The sequence below is a fragment of the Dermacentor silvarum genome, chromosome 11 (genome assembly GCF_013339745.2).
Source record: "Dermacentor silvarum isolate Dsil-2018 chromosome 11, BIME_Dsil_1.4, whole genome shotgun sequence".
Classification (NCBI taxonomy): Eukaryota; Metazoa; Arthropoda; class Arachnida; order Ixodida; family Ixodidae; genus Dermacentor; species Dermacentor silvarum.
The window spans coordinates 18,588,394-18,609,384 of record NC_051164.1 but is presented as its reverse complement, the minus strand read 5'-3'; the positions used below and the strand labels follow the sequence as shown (position 1 = coordinate 18,609,384).

The window sequence follows — 20,991 nt, the reverse complement described above, 5'->3', positions numbered from 1 at the left end:
ATGATAAATAACATCCTAATTTACTTTTTCAGTTGTCTTTCTATGCCCTTAACATAAAACGATACGTGGGGTGCCTCGATGTTTCCCTCCCCCGGAACGGGGGGAGGGCATCGAGGCTCCCTAGCTATACGTAGCTATATGTAGGGTGCCTCGATGTCAGCGCCGCTTTACAGGATGGGGACACCCTTTCAACCGCCCCGCGCCGCCGCTCTGGCTTTTCGGCGCCATGTTGGTTCTTTCGCGCCGGCTGTCGAGCTGAACGGACGCGCGCTCCATTTGCTTTCTTTGTGGCGTTGTGGTGCGAGAGCTCGTGTTTTGTGTAGTCCCTTGTGATGTTCGTGCTTGTTAACGAAACATGACGGGCTGCTTTGTCGCTCTGTGGATTGGATCGACCGCAAAAGAGCTGCGGCTATTTTGTTACCCCCGTGACGTTGAACGAAGGAAGAAAAGGGCAGTGCAAGTAAAACGTGACATGTAGCTGGGTACCGACGGACACAACGAAGATATGCGAGTGATGATCATGATTTTGTTAAGGATAGTGTCCCTTTGCAATCCTTTCATCTTCACAGAGAAGTTGCTTGTATATGTCGGCATGCCTTTTCTAGTGGTTTAAGGCTGCAGTATGGTGTGACCGCCGTGTTTGACTTGTTTCGATGGCGTAGGTTTATTCTAGATGTTTGTGAATTGACCTTTTTTGTAGGTAGAAGTATTGGGGCACTTGTAAACTCGTTTCCTGGATACGCGATCAATGACAGTACCTACCTGGTCCATTTTTTTCTCAGCAAAAAATAAACAAGCACAAAGAATAACTCAGTCGGAAGAGAGTGATGAGAGAAGCGACTTCATTCTCGACTTAGAGGAAGTTTCTTCTCTTGGGAAGATGTGCTCGCCCACTTGGTAGGCTTATTGTTAAACCCGATTATCCGCACTGTGGAACACTGCTCTATGTGCATGTGCATGCTAGCGGCTGAAGAACCTGGACAGGAACACCACCTTGCTCAACTAAATGAATATGCCCAAGGCGGCAAACTTTAATTTATGCAAGCAGACAAATTCTGGACTTTGTTTTTTTAATGTAAGGGTGTTCTCAAGTCTTTTGCGGAAGCTCAAGATCTCAGCTGTCTGAGAAACGCCATTGAAAGCACTGAAGGAAATTATTGGAAAGAATATAACCTTGCCAGAAAACTCATGTTATCAGCACAAAGATGTGATTGGAAAACTTCTTGAGCGATTTGTGTCCATACATCTCCGCATCTATCTGAGATGGCTAATTAACACTCCTGAAAAGGCAGCTGAGTGTTATGCTAGCAAGACTGTAGCAGGTACGAGCGTGCAGTAGGGCAACCACAGTTTGACCAGATAACCTCTCTGAGAGTTTATACAGTGGATTAGTTAGTGCTTACTTTTGTAAATAAATTGTGTTTGAGTGTTCAAAACTGTTCTCAATGCATTTTTATTCTTCAGCAGGCACCTGAACTGCTGCATGCCTACTCACGCGACGTCTCCTAATTTTTTTTCCAGTTTCATAAATATGATGGGAAAACCCTAAGAAGCAAGATTACTATTGAAAGAGCTTCAAACTTAACATTTCATCAAGTGTACAATTCCAGTAATATTTGTGGGTCGTTTACCAGTGAAATGAGTAAATAAAAAAGGGGGTAACGTCGCAAACAAATCGTGCTACCTTCAGATTGCGATACACGCGAAAAGTGTCGAACAACCTCTTTTGAAACGAGCACTCTACGCAAGCAAACTGTTTATCAGATGGTAAAGCAGAAAATCTGCACCTAAATCGCGTCGGTATCGCCCTTAGCACGCCCGCCGCCGTTTCTTTCTGCCCAATGGTTAATCTGCAGCCGCCACACGCCCAGCGCCTCCGTATTGGAAAGAACCAAGATGGCGCCGAAAAGCATGGGTGTCCCCACCCTGAAAGCGGCGCTGGGCATCGAGGCACCCTAGCGATACGTAGGGTGCCTCGATGCCCAGCGCCGCCGTCCAGGGTGGAGACAACCCCGCTGGCGCCGCCATATTGTGTCACACGAGCTGAGAGACAGCTACGCTTGCGTTCATAAATAGTGTTACTCGCGGCGCACTTCCAAGTGCTTTGCCTTGATGAGGATTTTTTTATCGGTGTCCCACCTGCATATCTTTATAACCAATAGCCTTTAACTCGTCGAAGGTCGAAGACGTAAATGTATGGCGCCGGGAACATGCCCCAAGTTGCCTAATTCAATCGCATTTAATATGCCGTGTGTATGTTTAAAATACGCACTATTTTTTTTTTGCGCTTCGATGCTTGGTATATAAGGTTTGCGACCCCCTGTGTGTGGAAGTTTTTCTTTTTCGCTGTTGTATTTTGGTTTACACGTCACGCCTCCTTTACCGTAGCCAGCCACTCGCGCACGGCGGTTAGTTTCCCTTGCGTTGCGCGTGCTCTTCGCGTTCGTTGCAATTATTTGACGATATCTACGCGCAATTTTTGCTTTTTTTGCCCACAAAACTGTGTGCTGACAGGATTAAGCTGGTGTAAAAATAACTGCGATGTGAAAATAAGGTTTAGTTAGTGCTGTAGAGAAAAATGTAACGTAACTTGTCTGTGTCAATCTTGCGTAGTACACACAAGAAATCAAACGATGCACAAAATACATTTACTTATAATGTCTAGTACAATCAATCATGAAAGAGATATGTACATGAAAAATATATGTACTGTGTGGCGCCTGAAGGTTATGTTGAAAGAAGAGATAAAAAAATTAATTCGCAAGGTAGGCTCGACACACAATTCGGGATAGAGTTTTTTTTTATTTATTCATTACATGGGGGGGGGGGGGGTTCAATTGAGTACATCAACCTTATTACACACAATATAAATCGAAAACAAGAATGCAAGCAAGAAAACGCAACCGCGGGTAATATTAATCAAGATATCCAGCCAGATATCCAGCCAGAATACATACATCAGCTACCATCGAATACGTCGCATCAGCCTAACACATCGATGGCGAGTACAGAACATTTCATAAATAACCATTAGAACACTGATAACTACATTGAAAAAATAAACAACACTGCATACATATCACGTACGAAAACCGTAAATGAAACTAAGACAGTCAAATACAGATTAGCAATGTTTTTCACTTCGAAAATATAGTCCATGATGATGTAGGGCTGTTGACTTTAACAGACGGCGCCCATCCTGTCGATTTCCCTCGTACTGGTCCTCTTCAAAGTGTTTCTAAGTACAGGTAAAACAACAAAAGTGATTATTGATATGAAAAGTTGCCTTGTAAATACAGAGAACCTATTACAGTGCTTAAAAATAAATTTTAGCAGAAGCAATGCTGTATTACCTCGCTTCACACGTTTCGAAGAAATGCACAGGCTACAACAGACACCATGCCAGAAAGCGCCGAAACATTTTGGTCCCATGATGCCCCTTAACTCTACTACACCTGGGCATACCGTGCACAGGCATTTAAAGACCGTCACAGTACCCACTACGATCGGGAATGAGCACGAATGACCATCGGCTTACGATCACCCCGCTACAAATATGTACAAGTCTAAAAAATCAGCTATGTAACGTAACACCATGAGGTCCGCAAGATATCTCCTGAGAAATCAGAGAAAATCACAATGTTTCGCTTACCACGTACAAAACAGCCGCTCTCCCCAGACGAAGCACTGCGTTCTTTAGTCCCAAATAACCAGTACCGAAAAAAGAAAAAAAAAAAAAGAAAGAAACAAGAGACACACACGATGTGTGCTTCCCGTGAAAAAGGAAAATAGGTGGCTTACGTGACGATTCGTAGCTAATGTAAGACTATTTCGCGGCTAAGCATCTTCGTCAGTCCTTAAAATAAGGGTACAGACTGCGCCCATCAAAACGAAAAAAGCCTATGCGACGCGCGCTCGCAAACCATACGCTACTCAGACAGCATCGGTGCAGTGCTTACTTAGTTCGTGAGCGAACGTAGGTACGTGGGCGAGGATCAGAGAATACTTTCTTATTTAAATGAAAAACACGGTGCGGTAGTCTAAACATTCTTGACACTTACCTCGCAAATGCAGGAGTTATCCGTTGCCTTCCAGTGATCGCGCTTTACTTGGGCTTCCCATCTCTTCCGTCGCTCTGGGTCCCGGGGGAAGCGAAAACAACGCAGTCCTTTACGCGTCGATCCGGCGCACTTGGGAACACAACAGCCCGTCATGTCGACACGATGCACTCGATAGCTTGTCAGTCATGCGGCTGAACACTGTCTAGCAAGTAGAAGCGTCCGCGAAGCATCCGCGCGCACTGTGCCTCGAACTCAGCACCGGCACCAAGCAATCGCAACGGCTCGCTGTGACACAATATGGCGTCGCAGCGAGAAAGCGGCGGCGCGGGGGCGGTCAAAGGTTGGCACCACCCTGAACGGCGGCGCTGGCATCGAGGCACCCTAGCGATGGATGGATGGATGGATGGATGAGGCTGAACCCTTTAAATCGGGCGGTGGCATACGCCACCTAGCCATGGCTATTAACATAATTTGTACTTTGTGGTGGGTGAAATTTCACCCCTGCCTTAATTTTATCCACCAATCAGATAACCTCTGTTTGGTTATTTCTACCCGCTTAAAGTCTATTTTGCCTTCACTGTCCCTAAACCCCAATGCTTTGAAAAAATCAGCCCCGTTGCCTTGCACTGTAGGGTTAAGCCCCTTACAGAAAAGTATGAGGTGTTCAGCCGTTTCCTCTTCTTCTCCACACGCACAGCACAACGTGTCTATACCTTGGTACTTGACTCGGTACATCTTAGTCCGCAATACTCCCGTCCTGGCTTCAAACAACAAAGAGCTTCCCCTAGAATTATCGTAGATATTTTCTTTGGCAATTTCTTGCTTGAAAGTTCGGTATGTGCCCAGTGCTGATTTCGTCTGCATCCCTGTTTTCCACAGGACCCCTCTCTGCTTCGTTAACCCTTTTTCTTAACCTGCTGTTTCCTGGTTTGCACCCCTCCTGCAGTCCAAATATTTGATTGACAGTTTTCTGGTCAGCTTCCTCCATTTTGTATCAACATTCCTCATGTACAAATAACTGAAAACTCTCCTTGCCCACCGCTTTTCTGCCATCTCTCTCAATCGCTCCTCAAATTCTATCTTGCTGCTGGCTTCCCTGCCCTCGAATGACGTCCATCCCATGTCACCCTGTACCCCCTGATTTGGTGTATTTCCGTGTGCTCCCAGAGCCAGTCTACCTACCCCTCGCTGCTTAACTTCCAACCTTGCTCGAACCTCTGATCTCATGCACAGGACCGCATTGCCGAAAGTCAAACTAGGGACCATCACCCCTTTCCAAATCCCTCTCACCACTTCGTACCTATTGTAATTCCACAGTGCCCTATTTTTCATCACAGCTGCATTTCTGCTACCTTTAGCCGTCACATATTTTTCATGTTCCGTTAGGTACTCAGCCCCATTGTTTATCCACACTCCAAGATATTTGTACTTATCCACCACCTCCAGCGTAACCTCCTGTATCCTATGCTCGCTGCCCTGATTATCATTAAAAGTCATGACTGCCGATTTTTCTTTACTAAACTTCAAACCTAAGCGATACGCGGAGGTGAGTGCCATCTAGGGATGCTTCAAAGAACCCAGTGGCCCATGCGGCACGCGCCTTCCGTTGAGTGGCTGAGACCACGTGACGCTTTGTACCACATCCGGCCACGTCGCTGGATTTTACGCTTCTTGAGCGATATAATGGCTTTCGCATTAAAACGTATTACGGCCGAAACTCCCTTAAATGACATTATCGTGGTGCGAAGCATTATATCATCATCATCATCAGCAGCAGCAGACTGCAGGATGAAGGACTCTCCCTGTGATCTCCAATTACCCCTGTCTTGGGCTAGCTGATTGCAGCTTATATAGCATTATATAGTGGCTCCCTATTTGCGAGTTTGCAAACTAAATGTTCTTGCTTCTCTTCTTCCGTAAGATTAGTGTAGCTCTGCCTAATCCTTGCTGTTCTGGCGCATGACGTACAAGTCACAGTCACATTTTTTGATCAAGGCATGTTTGCAGAAGCAGCTGTGGAGAGTGGCAAGCGGCGTTCGATCATTGCAAAAATGAGCGCGCGCCACTGTGGAGACGCGCCCTCCACGTGCGACCTGTTCCAACTAACATGTCACATGAGGATCATAATGGCCGGCGCCTGGCGCGCGCGGAAGCTCTAGCCCGACATTATGGCAACAAAATAGGTGTCTACTACGTGGACGCCTCCGGTCTTCACCACGGGGGATGGTACACGGCGGCGGTAGTTCACAACAACAACACAGTTAACGGCCTCACCTTTAGAGCCCGCAATGCAACACACGCGGAAGAAGTCGCCATCGCTCTCGCGGCCTCACATTCCGATTCAAAATACATTATCACCGACTCGCGAGGGGCCTGTCGGAACGTCGAACAAGGCTGGACCTCGTCTCTAGCCTATCACATCTACAAAAATTGCATACGGGATACGGACCCCGCACACCGTTACCTCATATGGTGCCCTGCTCATCAGGGGTTAGCAGGAAACGAGGCAGCAGACGCAGCCGCCCGCGCGCTCTCTCACCGGGCTGTTTTCTCCTCCCCACCCGATCAGGAACCCGATTTTAATCCGGCCTATACCTTTAAAGATATTACATTATACTATCAAGATAGTCATCGCTTTTACCCCCGCCCATGTAAAGGCCTTAGGAAGGAGGATGAGCGGCTCTTTCTCCGCCTTCTAACGAATACTTTCCAGTGCCCGGCAGTTCTAAAGCATTTTGACCCCTCCTTTAGTGGCAACTGCCCACACTGTGGTGCGGTGTCTTCAGACACCTATCACATGGTGTGGGCCTGCCCCTCCAACCCGGCCATCCCCCCCATCCCCAACACAACCCGGGAAGACTGGGAGGCGACCCTGCTCGGCTGCCACGACTTACAGGCCCAACAAGCCTTAGTTGGGCGCGTCCGGGCGGCGGCTACCGCCACTGGCGTCCCGAACTAGGGACCTCCACCCAGTATTTGTAAGGACCAGTCCCTTACGGGCTGGTCCAAGCATACTTCCTGTCCCTCTATAGCGAAATAAATGTTTTCACCACCACCTCCACGCCAGGTGCGCGCCAGTTGGGCAGCAGCTGCTCCTCTAGCGCGTGAATGGAGCGGAGCTTCAGTCTGTGTTGCGGCTGATGGCACCTTCGTGCTCAGATAACCCAGGACACCGAAATTTCCCTGCGGTCACATGACTCGCCCTAAATGAATCCTTACTACATAGATAATACACATTTACTATTTCCAAACTACTAAATTTTTCTTATCACTTGACACTCCTCACAGCACTAAGAAATTGAGTTTTATTTTCAATTTATTGTTTTACCTACCGCACATGCAAGAGCGTTGGAACGAAACATGTCAGGCGTAACGCTAAGAGATAGGAAGAGAGCGGTGTAAATCAGAGAGTAAACGGGGATAACCGATCTTCTGGTTGAGATTAAGAGAAAGAAACTGTCAGCCCTTCCACTGGGGTGGAGATAGAAGACCAGCGAAGCTGTACTATGGTGGAAATTATGTATTAGCAATTATGGCTATTAAGATGTGATGGTGTAATTGGTTATTTGAAGTATTAAAGAATGAGAAATATATATGATCCGGTGGTTCTCATTTATTTAGTTGGCACGTTCTTCATAAACACGTCACCAACGCCGCGCGCGTTCGGTGCGAACGCGGGCAAAACGCCGCCGCCGTCGACAACAGTTGTGCGTGTTGTTTGTGTGACCGCACACAACCGCTGTCAAAACGCTGGCTACGTGACGGAATGGCTAAACGCCGTTGTCGACACTGTTAGGGGAGAGGCGGGCGCGAGCCCAGAGAGATTCTGGGACAGAGGCCGGCAGGGCTGCGCGCATGCGCCGCAGTGGGAGAGCGGGCACGCACACGCACAGTCTAGGGTGCTTCGATGCCCTCCTCGCCCACCGCTCCCCTTCCACGGGGAAGTCGCGTTTGCTCTCCGCCGTACGTTCGCTCCCCGTGAAAGCGCGCGTCCCTCGCCCTCGCGGCGCTTTCACTCGCACATACAGCATACTGCCAATGAGAGTTTTTTTTTATTGCCGGACGCGACCATCGAAGAGTGAGCCCTTAACAGCTTCGCTGTAAAAATGGAGCATGCAAGGCCATGCAATGCGTAGGGCAGATAACCAGGGGATAATTAGAGTTACAGACTGGATGCCAAGGGAATGGAAGCGCAGTCGAAGATGGCATAAAATTAGGTGAGGTTATGAAATTAGGAAATTTACAGGCGCAAGTTGGAATCAGCTAGCCCAAGACAAGGGTAATTGGAGATCGCTGGGAGAGACGTTCGTCCTGCAGTGAAGGCTGTTGATGATATCCTCATAATTTTGCGATATTATAGACATTATGTCTACTTTAAGATTGTACCATTATTTTCTTGGATTTGTAAGCGGAAAACAAATTTTTTAAGATCAACGCAGAAATATCCTAGTTTCGCCGTAGCGCCGACCCAATGAATGCCGTAGCATCATGTTAGAATATTACACGAATCTTAAGACTCGTAGCTGTAGTGGCAGTATGAATTGAAGTAAACGCAAGCTGATTAAGGCGGTGGTCCCACTCCGGCGGCACGAGCCCCCCCGTTTTCAGTACTTTTGGAGTAACCGTGGCGGCTCTTTTACTTAGGATATAAAGTTGTGGTATATACCATAAAAAGCTTAATTCTTGTAGATTCCAACTATATATAATATAAGGAAATTGATTAATGTGATTTAGAAATAAATGCTCAAGAACAAGCATGAGATACATGGTTTTTGCGAACTGTGTCTCAGTTGTGACCATATTTAGAAGAAACTACCGCACTTACTGCATTTCGGCTTGCTCTGTAGCTTTAGGACATATTTATCTAGACGTAGAAAATTAATTTTTAATTTTTACTTTTTGGATAATTTGCTTTTGAAAATTGCCAAATATTGCAATCTTCTATTGTAAACAGCCCGGCAACTACATGCTCAAGGAAGCTAAATTTTGGATAAAGTAGAGTTCAAGGAATTTCCATTTAGGACACAAAATTTCATTCATGTAACTTTATTAGTTTTAAAGCGCAGCTTCGCAGCTTTATTACCTTCCCGCAAAACTGGGCAAGAATAAAACCAGAATTCTATATACTGCTTATTTTCGGCCGCATTATTAGGAAAACTAATAAAGTTACACAAATGAAAATTTTCCTCTTAAATGGAAATACCTTGATCTCTACTTTATCTAAAATTTAGCTTTCTTGAGTATGTAGTTGCCGGGCTGTTTACAACAGAAGATTGCAATATTTGGCAATTTTCAAAAGCAAATTATCCAAAAAGTAAAAATTAAAAATTAATTTGCTACGTCTAGGAACTAGATAAATATGTCCTAAAGCTACAGAGCAAGCCTAAATGCAGTATGTGCGGTAGTTTCTTCTAAATATGGTCACAACTGAGACACAGTTCGCAAAAACCACGTATCTCATGCTTGTTCTTGAACATTTATTTCTAAATCACACCAATAAATTTCTTTATATTATATATAGTTGGAATCTACAAGAATTAAGCTTTTTATGGTTTATACGACAACTTCATATCTTAAGTAGAAGAGCCGCCACGGTTGCTCCAACAGTACTGAAAACGGGGGGCTCGTGCCGCCGGAGTGGGACCGCCGCCTTAAGTAAAAACGAACTGTTATGCTAGCTGTTCTCTGTTTGAATCCTTCCTGACATCGGAGAATTTCATTTATGTTTATTAATAAAAGCACACGTCTTTCTTAGCAACTTCACCACCACTTTTCCGTATCGGGTATGTTTCAAAGCTCTTTCCAGCTGGGCCGATCCCGGAGGTAGTGCGCAGCCGCGCCAAGAAAATTACGTCATTCTCAGGTTTCAGCTCTGTTATCGTTTTGCTCTTTTAATATTTAGGTCTGACAAGATGTAATATAAAAGGCATGCGCTGTGGGTATTTTGTTTGATGGCATTTGTTTGTAGGCTTCCGTTCTCAAAATTCTAACTTTAGTGATAGAATGGTGTAGCATCATAACCCGCATATACCGCCTCTCATATATAGCATGTCCTGGCATATAGCATGCATATACCTAAAAATATACGACACGTCACGGCGACGCCGACGGCAAGATTCGCTTGAAGTGTCCATATAATGGCTATCGCAAGAAAAAATCGAAAACGACTTTGCGTGATCTTGCTGAGCGCTTCCTTATCATGCTTTGAATTAAAAAGAGAGTGAGACAAAAGCAATAACACATACGCATACACGCGCGCAGGATGCACTAAACTCACTAGCCTTGAACTATCAAAAAAGCATATCAAAAGTGATAAGTTCGGCTTTGTGGGGTTAAACTTAGGTACTAGTGGAAGAACAGCTTCTGGTCCAACTTTATAGGGCGCCCTATACTACGGTGTATCTAATTATCACTACGGTGCTTTCGAACGTCGGGCAGTCAGTCAGAATCAGGCAGTCGTCAAGCAGGCTGTGTATTGGTACGGGAGGGTTTCTTTCCTTTTAATATTATTATGAGTATTTACGTTTTAATTGTCACTTTACCTTTAACGAGTGCCTGGCCTACGTGCATACCCTACCCGCCCTGCCCTTCCTGCCTGCCCTGTTTTCACTGCCTGCACATCCTACACAACCTTCCTTGTCCTGCCTGCCTGTTAAACCACCAATTCCATATAGACTTACGGCAAGCGGTACTGATAGCTCGTAGCTATAAACTGTAAACTCTGGCAGCCGTTCGTGCGCACGACGTGCTTATGGATCGCAGCGCAAGAACAACCACAACAGTGGCGGAGCCCTGTCGTTTCAGGGCTGGGATGACGTCAGCTTCCACGGGTCCAGACAGATCCCGACGCCCAACTTGGACGCCTTGGCGTGGGATGGAATCTTGCTGAACAGCTACTACGGGCAGCCGCTGTGCTCGCCTTCCCGGGCTGCCTTTCTCACGGGGCTCTACCCCATCCGTTACGGTACGTGCACCGTTCCTTGGCATCTGTTCAGAACAAGTGAAATAGAAAACAGGATATTACACGCTGTATCATCAAAGAAATTCTCCTGAAAAAGAAAGCGCCCTAATACGCAAAAATACCATGAAATCCCTAATGCTACACTGACGACCCCGCGTCGTATTTCGGGCGCGGAATTGAATAAAAAACAACAACTTTAGATTGAAATTTCTCTACTAATTAGACATTCTCTTAGATGTACTAAGTTATTAATTGCAATACTATTTTCCTGACCCACGCAATTCCGTTCTCTTCCCTCCAACGCGCTCGCCCCGACGGATTTTTGTTTCCTCAGTGCACAGCACATAATAGAACAAATGTTTTATTGCGATAGCAATTATATGGACACTTGAACAGGATTTCTGCCGTCGGCGTCGTCGTCGCCGTCGCCGTGAGGTTCCCTATAGATAAAATCTTCGCCGCGCGCCGTATGCCCGAGAGGAAGCGTGCGGAGACGCGCGCTATCACGGAGAGCGAACGTACTCAATCTCCCACGCGCAAGCAAGGAAGCAGGAAGCCAGCGCCGGAGGGAGCAAGGGGGGGGGGGGGGGGGCGCACTTTTCTGCCAACAACCGCGCTCGTCGCTCGCTCGCACCGTCTCTTATCTCCACACGGCTCTGACCTTTAAGTGCATTCGCCGCTCAGTTTCCGTTGAAGCGATAGACCGCACATACCTTCGCCCGCTGCGGCGTATGCTTGCTGCCAGCGTTTTGACAGTCGTTGTCTGCTGTCATTCAGTGTGATCTCTTCGTGTTTGTGCGCGCTCACACCACGCTTGTTCATTCAGTTCGTAATAGTCGGGCCACATTTTCCAACGCACGCTACACACGCAATGCTGCCCGGATCGGCAGTGCAGCGCTACAGGTGTGTCCCTTCGCACGCGCTGCCCACGGGAAGCGCTTCTCATGAACACCACCGTTTCACACGCGCCTTCTCGTGGTCATCGAGTCTCTCTTCATGTCGGTCTACTTACGCCGCAGCACACCTGCTTACTTAATCAGCTCATGTTTACTACAATTCATATTGCTACCAAAGCCGCTCACCTTACTTCGTATGACATTGCTGTGTTGCTATCGCATTCATTGCTTCGCCCTTAGGGCGAAACTGTGACATTTTTTTTATACAGTCATGAAATTTTTTACCTATATCCAAACGGCTATCCGGTATCCAGAGACACGAAATGCGTTGTGCGTCAAAAATGTTGAAGCGAAGTGTTCCACTGCCGCTATGAGTGTTGTGAGCACGCACACTATTTTTGTTTTCATTAAAGATAGGTAGGACAAACCAAGAACAAGAGCGTGGTGGTGCAACCCACCACCCCGCTTCAGAGAGGACGCTCATAGCATCCATCCATCCATCCTATAACCACACAACGGATGCGTGGCCCACACGTTGAGGATTACAAGGCCTCCAGAGAGGCGAAATGCGTTTGGCTGCAAAAGCAACGAAACAAAGTAGACGCACCGTCATGCTCTGCTCGATCAGCCAGAGCATCCTTCTGCTCAGACCAGGTCTGCCAATCTTTACTAAATTATTCCTAGGAATTTTGAAAATGGCGGCCCACAGACAAAAGTTATAAAACATACCATGCACAGTGTATGGCCTTTCATCATCATCATAAGCCTATTTTTTTATTTCCCCTGCCGGACCAAGGCCTCTCCCTGCGATCTCCACTTACCCCTGTCTTGCGCTAACTGATTGCAATTTCCACCTGCAAATTTCTAAGTTTTATGACCCCACCTGGTTTTCTGCTGTCGTCGACTGCGCATCCCTTCTCTTGGCACCCATTATGTAACTCTAATGGTCCACCGGTTATCTACCCTACGCATTACATGGCCTGTCCAGCTCCATTTCTTTATCCTAATGTCAACTAGAATATCCGCTATGCGTGTTTGCTCTGTGATCTACACCGCTCGTTTCGTGTCTCCTTATAACATTTTTCGTTCTGTCGCCCGTTGCGTGGTCCTTGTTCTCGAGCTTCTTCGTCAACACCCAAGTTTCGGCCCCATATGTTAGCACCGGTCTAATGCAATGATTGTACACTTTTCTTTTCAACGACAGTGGTAAGCTCCCACTCATGATTTGGCAATGCCTGCCGTCTGCACTGCAACCCGTTTTGATTCTGCTGTAGATTTTCATGATCATGGTACCCCGTGAGTAATTGACCTAGATAAACGTGCTCCTGTACAGACTCTAGAGCCTTTACCTTAAATGACCTTTACCTTAAATCTACGCAGAATGTTAACTTTTAAAAGTGCAAAACAATATCAGTGCTCAAACTTGAAAGTGGTGTATTGTACCGGTGCAATGTGCATGCCATTACAGAGAGAGAGAGAGAGAGAGAGAGAGAGAGAGAGACAATACTTTATTCCAATATATACCTATAGATAATCCACCGCTAGGAAAACCATGGCCAGCTGGTCGGCGAACGCGGGCGACGCCAACCGCCAATGAGGAGGTGGGGGTAAGGGTAGCGAGGGGGTCGTACGGCTGTGGGGCAAAAGTTCCGGATGTGGGGCAACCTTACGGCGATGGCGACGCCGAATGAAAAAATGCGCTTGGAGTGTACATATTGCCACGAGTCTTCAAAAGGGGCTGACGACGTTTATTGAGAGCGGCTGGGCTCTGGTGAAAACGGCGGCGAGAGGCAACTTGCTTGCTTGCTTGCTTGCCTTTAAAAGGCAACTATCGAGCAGGGCGGTTAGCACGCGCACTTCTTTCTTCTTGCGCCTCTGCGCTTGACCTGTTCCCACTACTACAGGTGACATTTCCTCTCTTCCTCGGAAAGAGCATCGGCTCGATGCTCAAGAAGTGGTGTGGGAAAGGAAAAAAAAAAAAAAAGGAAACATGCTCAATGAAGATGCTCGCGCACAGAACACAGTGAGAGATACAGCAGCGTAGCTAGAAAGAATTCTCTACCTCTCTAGAAACAGAGAGGTAAGTGCATGAGGTGCAAATGGGAGCGTAAAAATCACGAACGTGCAACGTAGGGCTTCATGCGTACGACGTGAACTACGTCAGGGCTAGGTGGTTGTCTTCGCCGTGTTTGCGTCGCACTGTCTTGAACGATTTCATAGTTCACGTCACTAATGCGGCGCAGCATTTTGTATGGGCCAAAATACCGACTGAGCAACTTTTCACAAAGGCCACGGCGGCGAACACGGGTCCACACCAACACTTGGTCTCTGGGACTGTAGCGCACTTGCCGGTGACGGATGTTATAGCGCCGTGCATCTGCGACTTGCTGCTCACCGATGTGCAGCCGCGCGAGCTGGCGAGCCTACTCAGCGCGCTGAGCAAACTCTTCGGCGTCAGTAGTTGGTTGCTCGGCGTCGTGGCATGGAAGCATAGCGTCCAGCATCGTCTGTACTTCGCGGCCGTTGACAAGGCGAAATGGTGTGAAGCGCGTTGTTTCTTGTACGGCGGTATTACACGCGAACGTCACATAAGGCAGGATACGATCCCATGTTTTGTGCTGGACGTCGATGTACATAGAGATCATGTCTGTGATGGTCCTGTTTAATCGCTCCGTAAGGCCGTTGGACTGCGGATAGTAAGCGGTCGTCTTTCGATGCCTGGTGTTGCTTAGTTGAAAAATTTCGTCCATGAGCTGTGCCGCGAACGCCGTTCCTCTGTCTGTGATAAGAATGGATGGGGCACCATGGCGCAATACAATGTGACGCATGAAGAACTGCGCTACCTCAGAAGCCGTGGCTCGTGGGAGCGCCTCTGTCTCGGCATAGCGGGTTATATAGTCAGCGGCGACAATCACCCACTTGTTGCCGTCGGTTGACAGAGGAAAAGGTCCAAGAATGTACAAGCCGACTTGGTCGAATGGCTTATGAGGTGGTTCGATGGGTTGCAATAACCCGGCGGGCTTCAGGGGTGGTAACTTTCGTCGCTGACATTCACGGCAGCCTTTAACATAATGTTTGACGCTTGCCGACAGCCCGGGCCAGTAATACATCTCGCGCACTATAGCAAGCGTTCGTGAAGAGCCGAGGTGGCCAGTTGTAGGCTCGTCGTGGCAAGCGAAAAGAATATCGTCCCGCAAGTCTTTGGGAACTACTAGGAGGTAGGCTCGTTCATTCGGGCGGGCGTTCTTCTTGTACAGCACATTTTCTTGTAGACAGACGGACGTAGATACGCTAAGTTACTTTCTGCGACGCGACGTAGATGGCGTGGTATGGTTGTTTGACGGCCCTTTAAGTGGTCGATGAGAGGTCGAATTTCAGCGTCGTCACGCTGCCATCTGACCAAGTCCGACGTAGTAAGGGCGCCCAGGAAGCCGTCGTCGTCCTCTGACTGTCGACTGACAGATTCGGCGGGAGCACGCGATAACGTGTCGGCGTCTTCGTGCTTGCGGCCAGACTTATAAACTATGGTGACGTCAAATTCCTGTAGCCGCAAGCTCCACCGTGCCAGTCGTCCTGAAGAATCGCGTATGTTCGCCAACCAACATAGAGCATGGTGATCTGTCACCACGTTGAAGGGACGGCCGTAGAGATAACCAGACGACCGCGAGACACTCTTTTTCTGTAGTACAGTAGTTCGCCTGGGCACGGGACAGCGAGCGGCTAGCATAAGCAATTACTCTTTCAATGCCGTCTTGACGTTGGACGAGTACTGCGCCAAGGCCGATGTTACTGGCGTCAGTATGCACCTCGGTGTCACCCTCTTCGTCGAAATGTGCCAGGACGGGTGCGGACTGCATGCGTTGTCGTAGGTCAGCGAAGACCGCCTGTTGCTCATGCGTCCAGGTAAATGGCGTGTCATCCCTGGTAAGGCGAGTCAGGGGTTCCGCAATCTTCGAGAAGTTGTCGATGAAGCGGAGATAATACGCACACAAGCCCAGGAAGCGTCAGACGGCCTTCTTGTCGGCAGGAGGAGGAAAAGCTGCTACAGCGGCAAGTTTGTCGGGATCGGGTCGAACTCCTTTGGCACTGACGACGTGTCCGAGAAATTTGAGCTCTTCATAACCGAAGTGGCACTTTTCTGGTTTAAGCGTGAGATCAGCCGATTGGAGCTCTCCTAGCACATGCCGCAGGCGATGAAGATGTTGCTAAAATGTTTTAGAAAAGACAACTACGTCGTCAAGATACACAAGGCAAGTCTGCCACTTCAATCCAGCGAGGACAGCATCTATCATTCGCTGGAAAGTAGCTGGGGCTGAACACAAACCGAAAGGGAGCACTCGAAACTCATAAAGGCAGTCGGGAGTCACAAAGGCAGTTCTCTCGCGGTCTCGTTCGTCTACCTCGATCTGCCAGTATCCACTTTTCAAATCGAGTGACGAAAATTACTGGTCACGCCGCAGTCAATCTAACGAGTCGTCGATACGTGGCAGTGAGTACACGTCCTTTTTAGTTAAGTTGTTGAGCTTCCGGTAGTCGACGCAAAAGCGTAGCGTTCCGTCTTTCTTTTTGACAAGAACGACCGGAGACGACCATGAGCTGTTGGAAGGTTCGATCACGCCATCTTCAAGCACCTCTTGTACTTGCGTACGAATCGCTTCGCGTTCCTTTGCCGACACGCGGTAGGGCTGCTGGCGTATCGGGCGTGCGTCGTCGCATGTGATGATCCTGTGCCTTGTAACTGAAGTCTGGCGCACCTTAGACGAGCTTGCGAAGCATGCCCTGAATTCAAGCAAGAGCTCGTGCAGTGCTGCCTGTTTGTCGTGAGCTAACTCTGAATTAATGTCGACGTTGCCCAGTGACTTGTCAGCCATCCTCACTGGTTCAGGGGCAAAACATTCAGCAACGTGTTCTATTTCTTCTGCAAACGCTATCGAAGTACCGCGGAAGAAGTGCCGACGCTCGTTACTAAAGTTGGTGACTAGCAACTTAGATCGGCCATCACGAAGCTATAGCACACTCCTGGCCGCACAAACACCTTGCGCCAGTAGATACTTTAAGTTACTTTCTGCGACCACTCCACCTTCGCCAATTTTACCGCACATCACTTCGACTAGAACACTGGCTCGTGGAGGAAGCGTAACACTTTCGGCGGAAACACGAAGCGCGTCGTCAAGTCGGTTGCCTGCGTTTGTGTCGATTGCTTGGTCGGCTGCAGAACATGACTACGCCTCCCCGTAAGTCAATAACAGCGCCGTATTCCTGCAGGAGGTCAACTCCGAGAATGACGTCGCGGGAGCATTCGCGTAGAACAAGGCAACTCGCTACGAATGTCGATCCTCGAATCCCAGCTCTTCTCACGCAGGTTCCCAGTGGAGTAACGACGTGACCACCAGCCGTACGAATCTGCGAGCCCATGCCAAGGTGTAATTACTTTCTTCAGAAACGTCGCCATCTTCCCGCTTAATATAGAATAGTCCGCTCCGGTATCCACTAAAGCGCTAACCACATAACCGTCGATAACCACAGGTATGTCGAGCGAAAGCCGGTCATTCCGTTCAGCTGCAGTTGATGTCGGACCGGTACCCTTCGTTACTTGCGTCGATCGGAGGTGTTCAGCGCGTCGACTGCCAGCGGCCTCGCCCCCAAAGGTCGCTGTAGTTAGTTTTCCCGGCGGGGACTTGACGACCGTCAACACGAATACCGCTGGGGCGATGGTGAAAATCGCCTTGGCGACGGCGAGCGCGACTGCCGCCCGGTAGCCTAGCTGTTAGCCTCTCGGTGGTCGGCATTTTATTGCGATAGCAATTATATGGACACTTCAACCGGATTTCTGCCGTCGGCGTCGCCGTCGCCGTCGCCGTCGCCGTCGTCGTCGCCGTCGCCGTCGCCGTGAGGTTCCGTATAGATAAAATCTTCGCCGCGCGCCGTATGCCCCAGCGGAAGCGTGCGGGGACGCGCGCTATCACGGAGAGCGAACGCACTCAATCTCCCACGCGCAAGCAAGGAAGCGGAAAGCCAGCGCCGGAGGGAGCAGGGGGGGGGGGGGGGGGCACTTCTCTGCCAACAACCGCGCTCGTCGCTCGTCCGCACAGTCTCTTATCTCTCCCACGCGCAAGCAAGGAAGCGGTAAGCCAGCGCCGGAGGGAGCGGTGGGGGGGGGGGGGGGGGAGGGGGGGGGCGCACTTCTACGCTGCCAACAACCGCGCTCGTCGCTCGCTCGCACCGTCTCTTATCTCCACACGGCTCTGACCTTTAGGCGCCATTCGCCGCTCAGTTTCCGTTGAAACGATAGACCGCACGTACCTTCGCCTATGCGGCGTATCCGCTTGCTGCCAGAGTTTTGACGGTCGTTGTCTGCAGTCATTCAGTGTGATCTATTAATGTTTGCTTGTGCGCGCTCACAGCACGCTTGTTCATTCAGTTAGTAATAGTCGGGCCACATTTTCCAACGCACGCTACACATGCAATGCTGCCCGGATTGGCAGTGCAGCGCTACAGATGTGTCCCTTCGCACGCGCTGCCCACGGGAAGCGCTTCTCATCAACACCACCGTTTCACACGCGCCTTCTCGTGGTCATCGAGTCTCTCTTCATGTCGGTCTACTTACGCCGCAGCACACCTCCTTACTTAATCAGCTCATGTTTACTACAATTCATATTGCTACCAAAGCCGCTCACCTTACTTCGTATGACATTGCTGTGTTGCTATCGCATTCATTGCTTCGCCCTTAGGGCGAAACTGTGACATTTTTTTTCTTGTCCGTCCGTTTGCAGAAATTATCATCAGCAATGGCTCAACCCCCTCGTACTGCAGAGGCTACAATCGCTCAGTGTATATATATATACAATATATATATATATATATATATACAATATATAATAGTGTATATATATATATATATATATATATATATATATGCATTCGGAACATCATGACAGGAGTGGTCCCAGTAGCATATATCGGTTCACATTGCTTGGCTGCATCATCTCCGGGATCGGCCCGGAAAAAGAGGCTAGAAATATATCCGACATGGAAAAGTGGTGGTTACTCGCTAAAAAAAAAGAAAGACTGTCCTTAAAGTGGAGCTGGGCCAGCCATGTAGTGGCGCAGGGCAGGTGCCCACTGGGACATTGTAGTTGCAGAATGGTTGCCAGGGGGGAAGGGAAGTGCAGTAGAGGATGGCAGTAAATTGGATGGCGTGATGAAATTACCAAGTTTGCTGGCGCAAGTTGGAATCAGCTACCGTAAGACAAGGGTAATTGAGACGCCTTCGCCCTCCTGTAGTAGAAAAAAAAAATAGGTTTCTGCTTTTGATGACGAAGATGATATACGAGGGTAAAGCCAGGGGTTCTTCTGGCATATTTTTTTTCAGGCTTGCAGAGCTTCGTGTACTGTCCCCCTGAAGAGGGGCTTCCGTTACACTTGACCCTGTTGCCACAGCATCTCAAGACTTTGGGATACAGAAACCACATTGTCGGCAAGGTAAAGTGTTTGCCTACTTGACCGCTATCTTCGCAACTTTATTGTTGTAGTACTGTGAATGCTGTTCTTTTACCCTGTTCTTTTTAATACCGAAGCTTGCTTTCATACAGCAGCTTATGCGTTCACTCGATAAGGTAGAGTGTTACTAATCAGTATGAATTGTTTGCACCTTTTACACACACACACACACACACACACACACACACACACACACACACACACACACACACACACACACACACACACACACACACACACACACACACACACACACACACACACACACACGCACACGCACACACACCACAAGGAATCAGCGAGACACAGAGACACAGCACCCGCTCACTGGGCCGGCTGTTCTATTCGTCCTCGTCTTCTCCTCGTTCGCCCCGTAGCGTCCGAGCCCAAGTGCATCTCTTCATCTTCATGACACTCGGACACGCTGCTGAAGATAGCCCTGGCGGAAAATCATTGCATAGTCGCCGTCGGAAGTGGTCGTCATTAAGACTCTCCAGCGCGCAACCAGCTCCTCGGGGGGTCGGCACTGACTGTTGCATTCTGGTCGCACGTCTCGTCGACGACCATCCTGTCGCAGTTGGGCACGTAGGGCAGGAGATCCTGCATGATGAGCAGCCGCTCTGCTCAGCCGTCGCGTGTCCCCTCGCAACGCTCCCGCAAACTGATCGAGGCCCGCCGTTGCGCTCGAATCAGCCGCGACCGAAGAAAAACCGCGACCAATGTGCGAGTGGTCTTCCGCGCGTCTCGTCCGCTGTCCCGCGCATCTTGTGCGTCTATCGCGTGCGGGCAAGTCTTTGATGATAATGCCCCCCCCCCCCCCCCTCCCAACGAGGCCTTCCTTAGTGCGGTGTGAACGCCCACGAACGCGGCCAGCGGCTGCGTAGACATCCAACGTTGTGGCTCCGACGAGTCGGGAAGCGTGTCCCCGCCGCGATCCGTGGACAGGTCGGGCTCTCGGAGTGGTAGCGTCGGCGCCTCCATGCGCCCCGAGGTCCCCGCTAGGAGGCCACGGTGTGCGGACGTGTTTTCGCATGGGGCTCCTCTTTCGGATCTGTGTTTTGGATTTTCATCGACTCCGGTGCCCGATTCATCTACACCATACGACTCACCTAGTGGACCGGAGCTACCCGATACCTCTGGGGTCACTGTGAGTCCATTTTCCATCATCTCACGAGCCTTGAAGACTTCGACGCGGGGAACGCCCCAATAAGCCTAACGGAACAGGCGTCTGCCCAACTTAGGCACGGCTGCATCGATGCATGTCGCTCACGGTGGGCACCGCTCCACCTCGCGCTCTTACTGACGACATTGCCAACCACGGCCCTGCAGCAAGGCAGCGTCTAACATCATTACCGCTATTATGCACTGTTTCGGAGTGCGCTAACGAGCAAACGGTGCCAACAATGCTTAGCAACGCCGAAGAGACGCTCACAACCGACGACAAGCCAGCAGCTATCGGAGCATTGAGCGACCGCGACGCTGCCAGCGTTCCCATCACAGAACAAACGAATGACTCGCCACCGGGGGAGGACATGGACGAGGATACCACACCTTTAGCCATCGACACGGACAC

At 49.2% G+C, this 20,991-nt stretch overlaps 1 protein-coding gene across 1 annotated transcript in view; it reads left to right on the top strand.

Annotated features, from left to right (window-relative positions):
• The window catches only part of LOC119432440 (arylsulfatase B), a 176,847-nt gene that overhangs the window by 2,401 nt on the left and 153,455 nt on the right, over positions 1-20,991 (top strand). The window contains exons 2-3 of the mRNA XM_049658237.1: positions 10,866-11,025; positions 19,291-19,400. Coding sequence (XP_049514194.1) covers positions 10,866-11,025; positions 19,291-19,400 — 270 coding nt within the window. The remainder of the gene's footprint in view (positions 1-10,865; positions 11,026-19,290; positions 19,401-20,991) is intronic.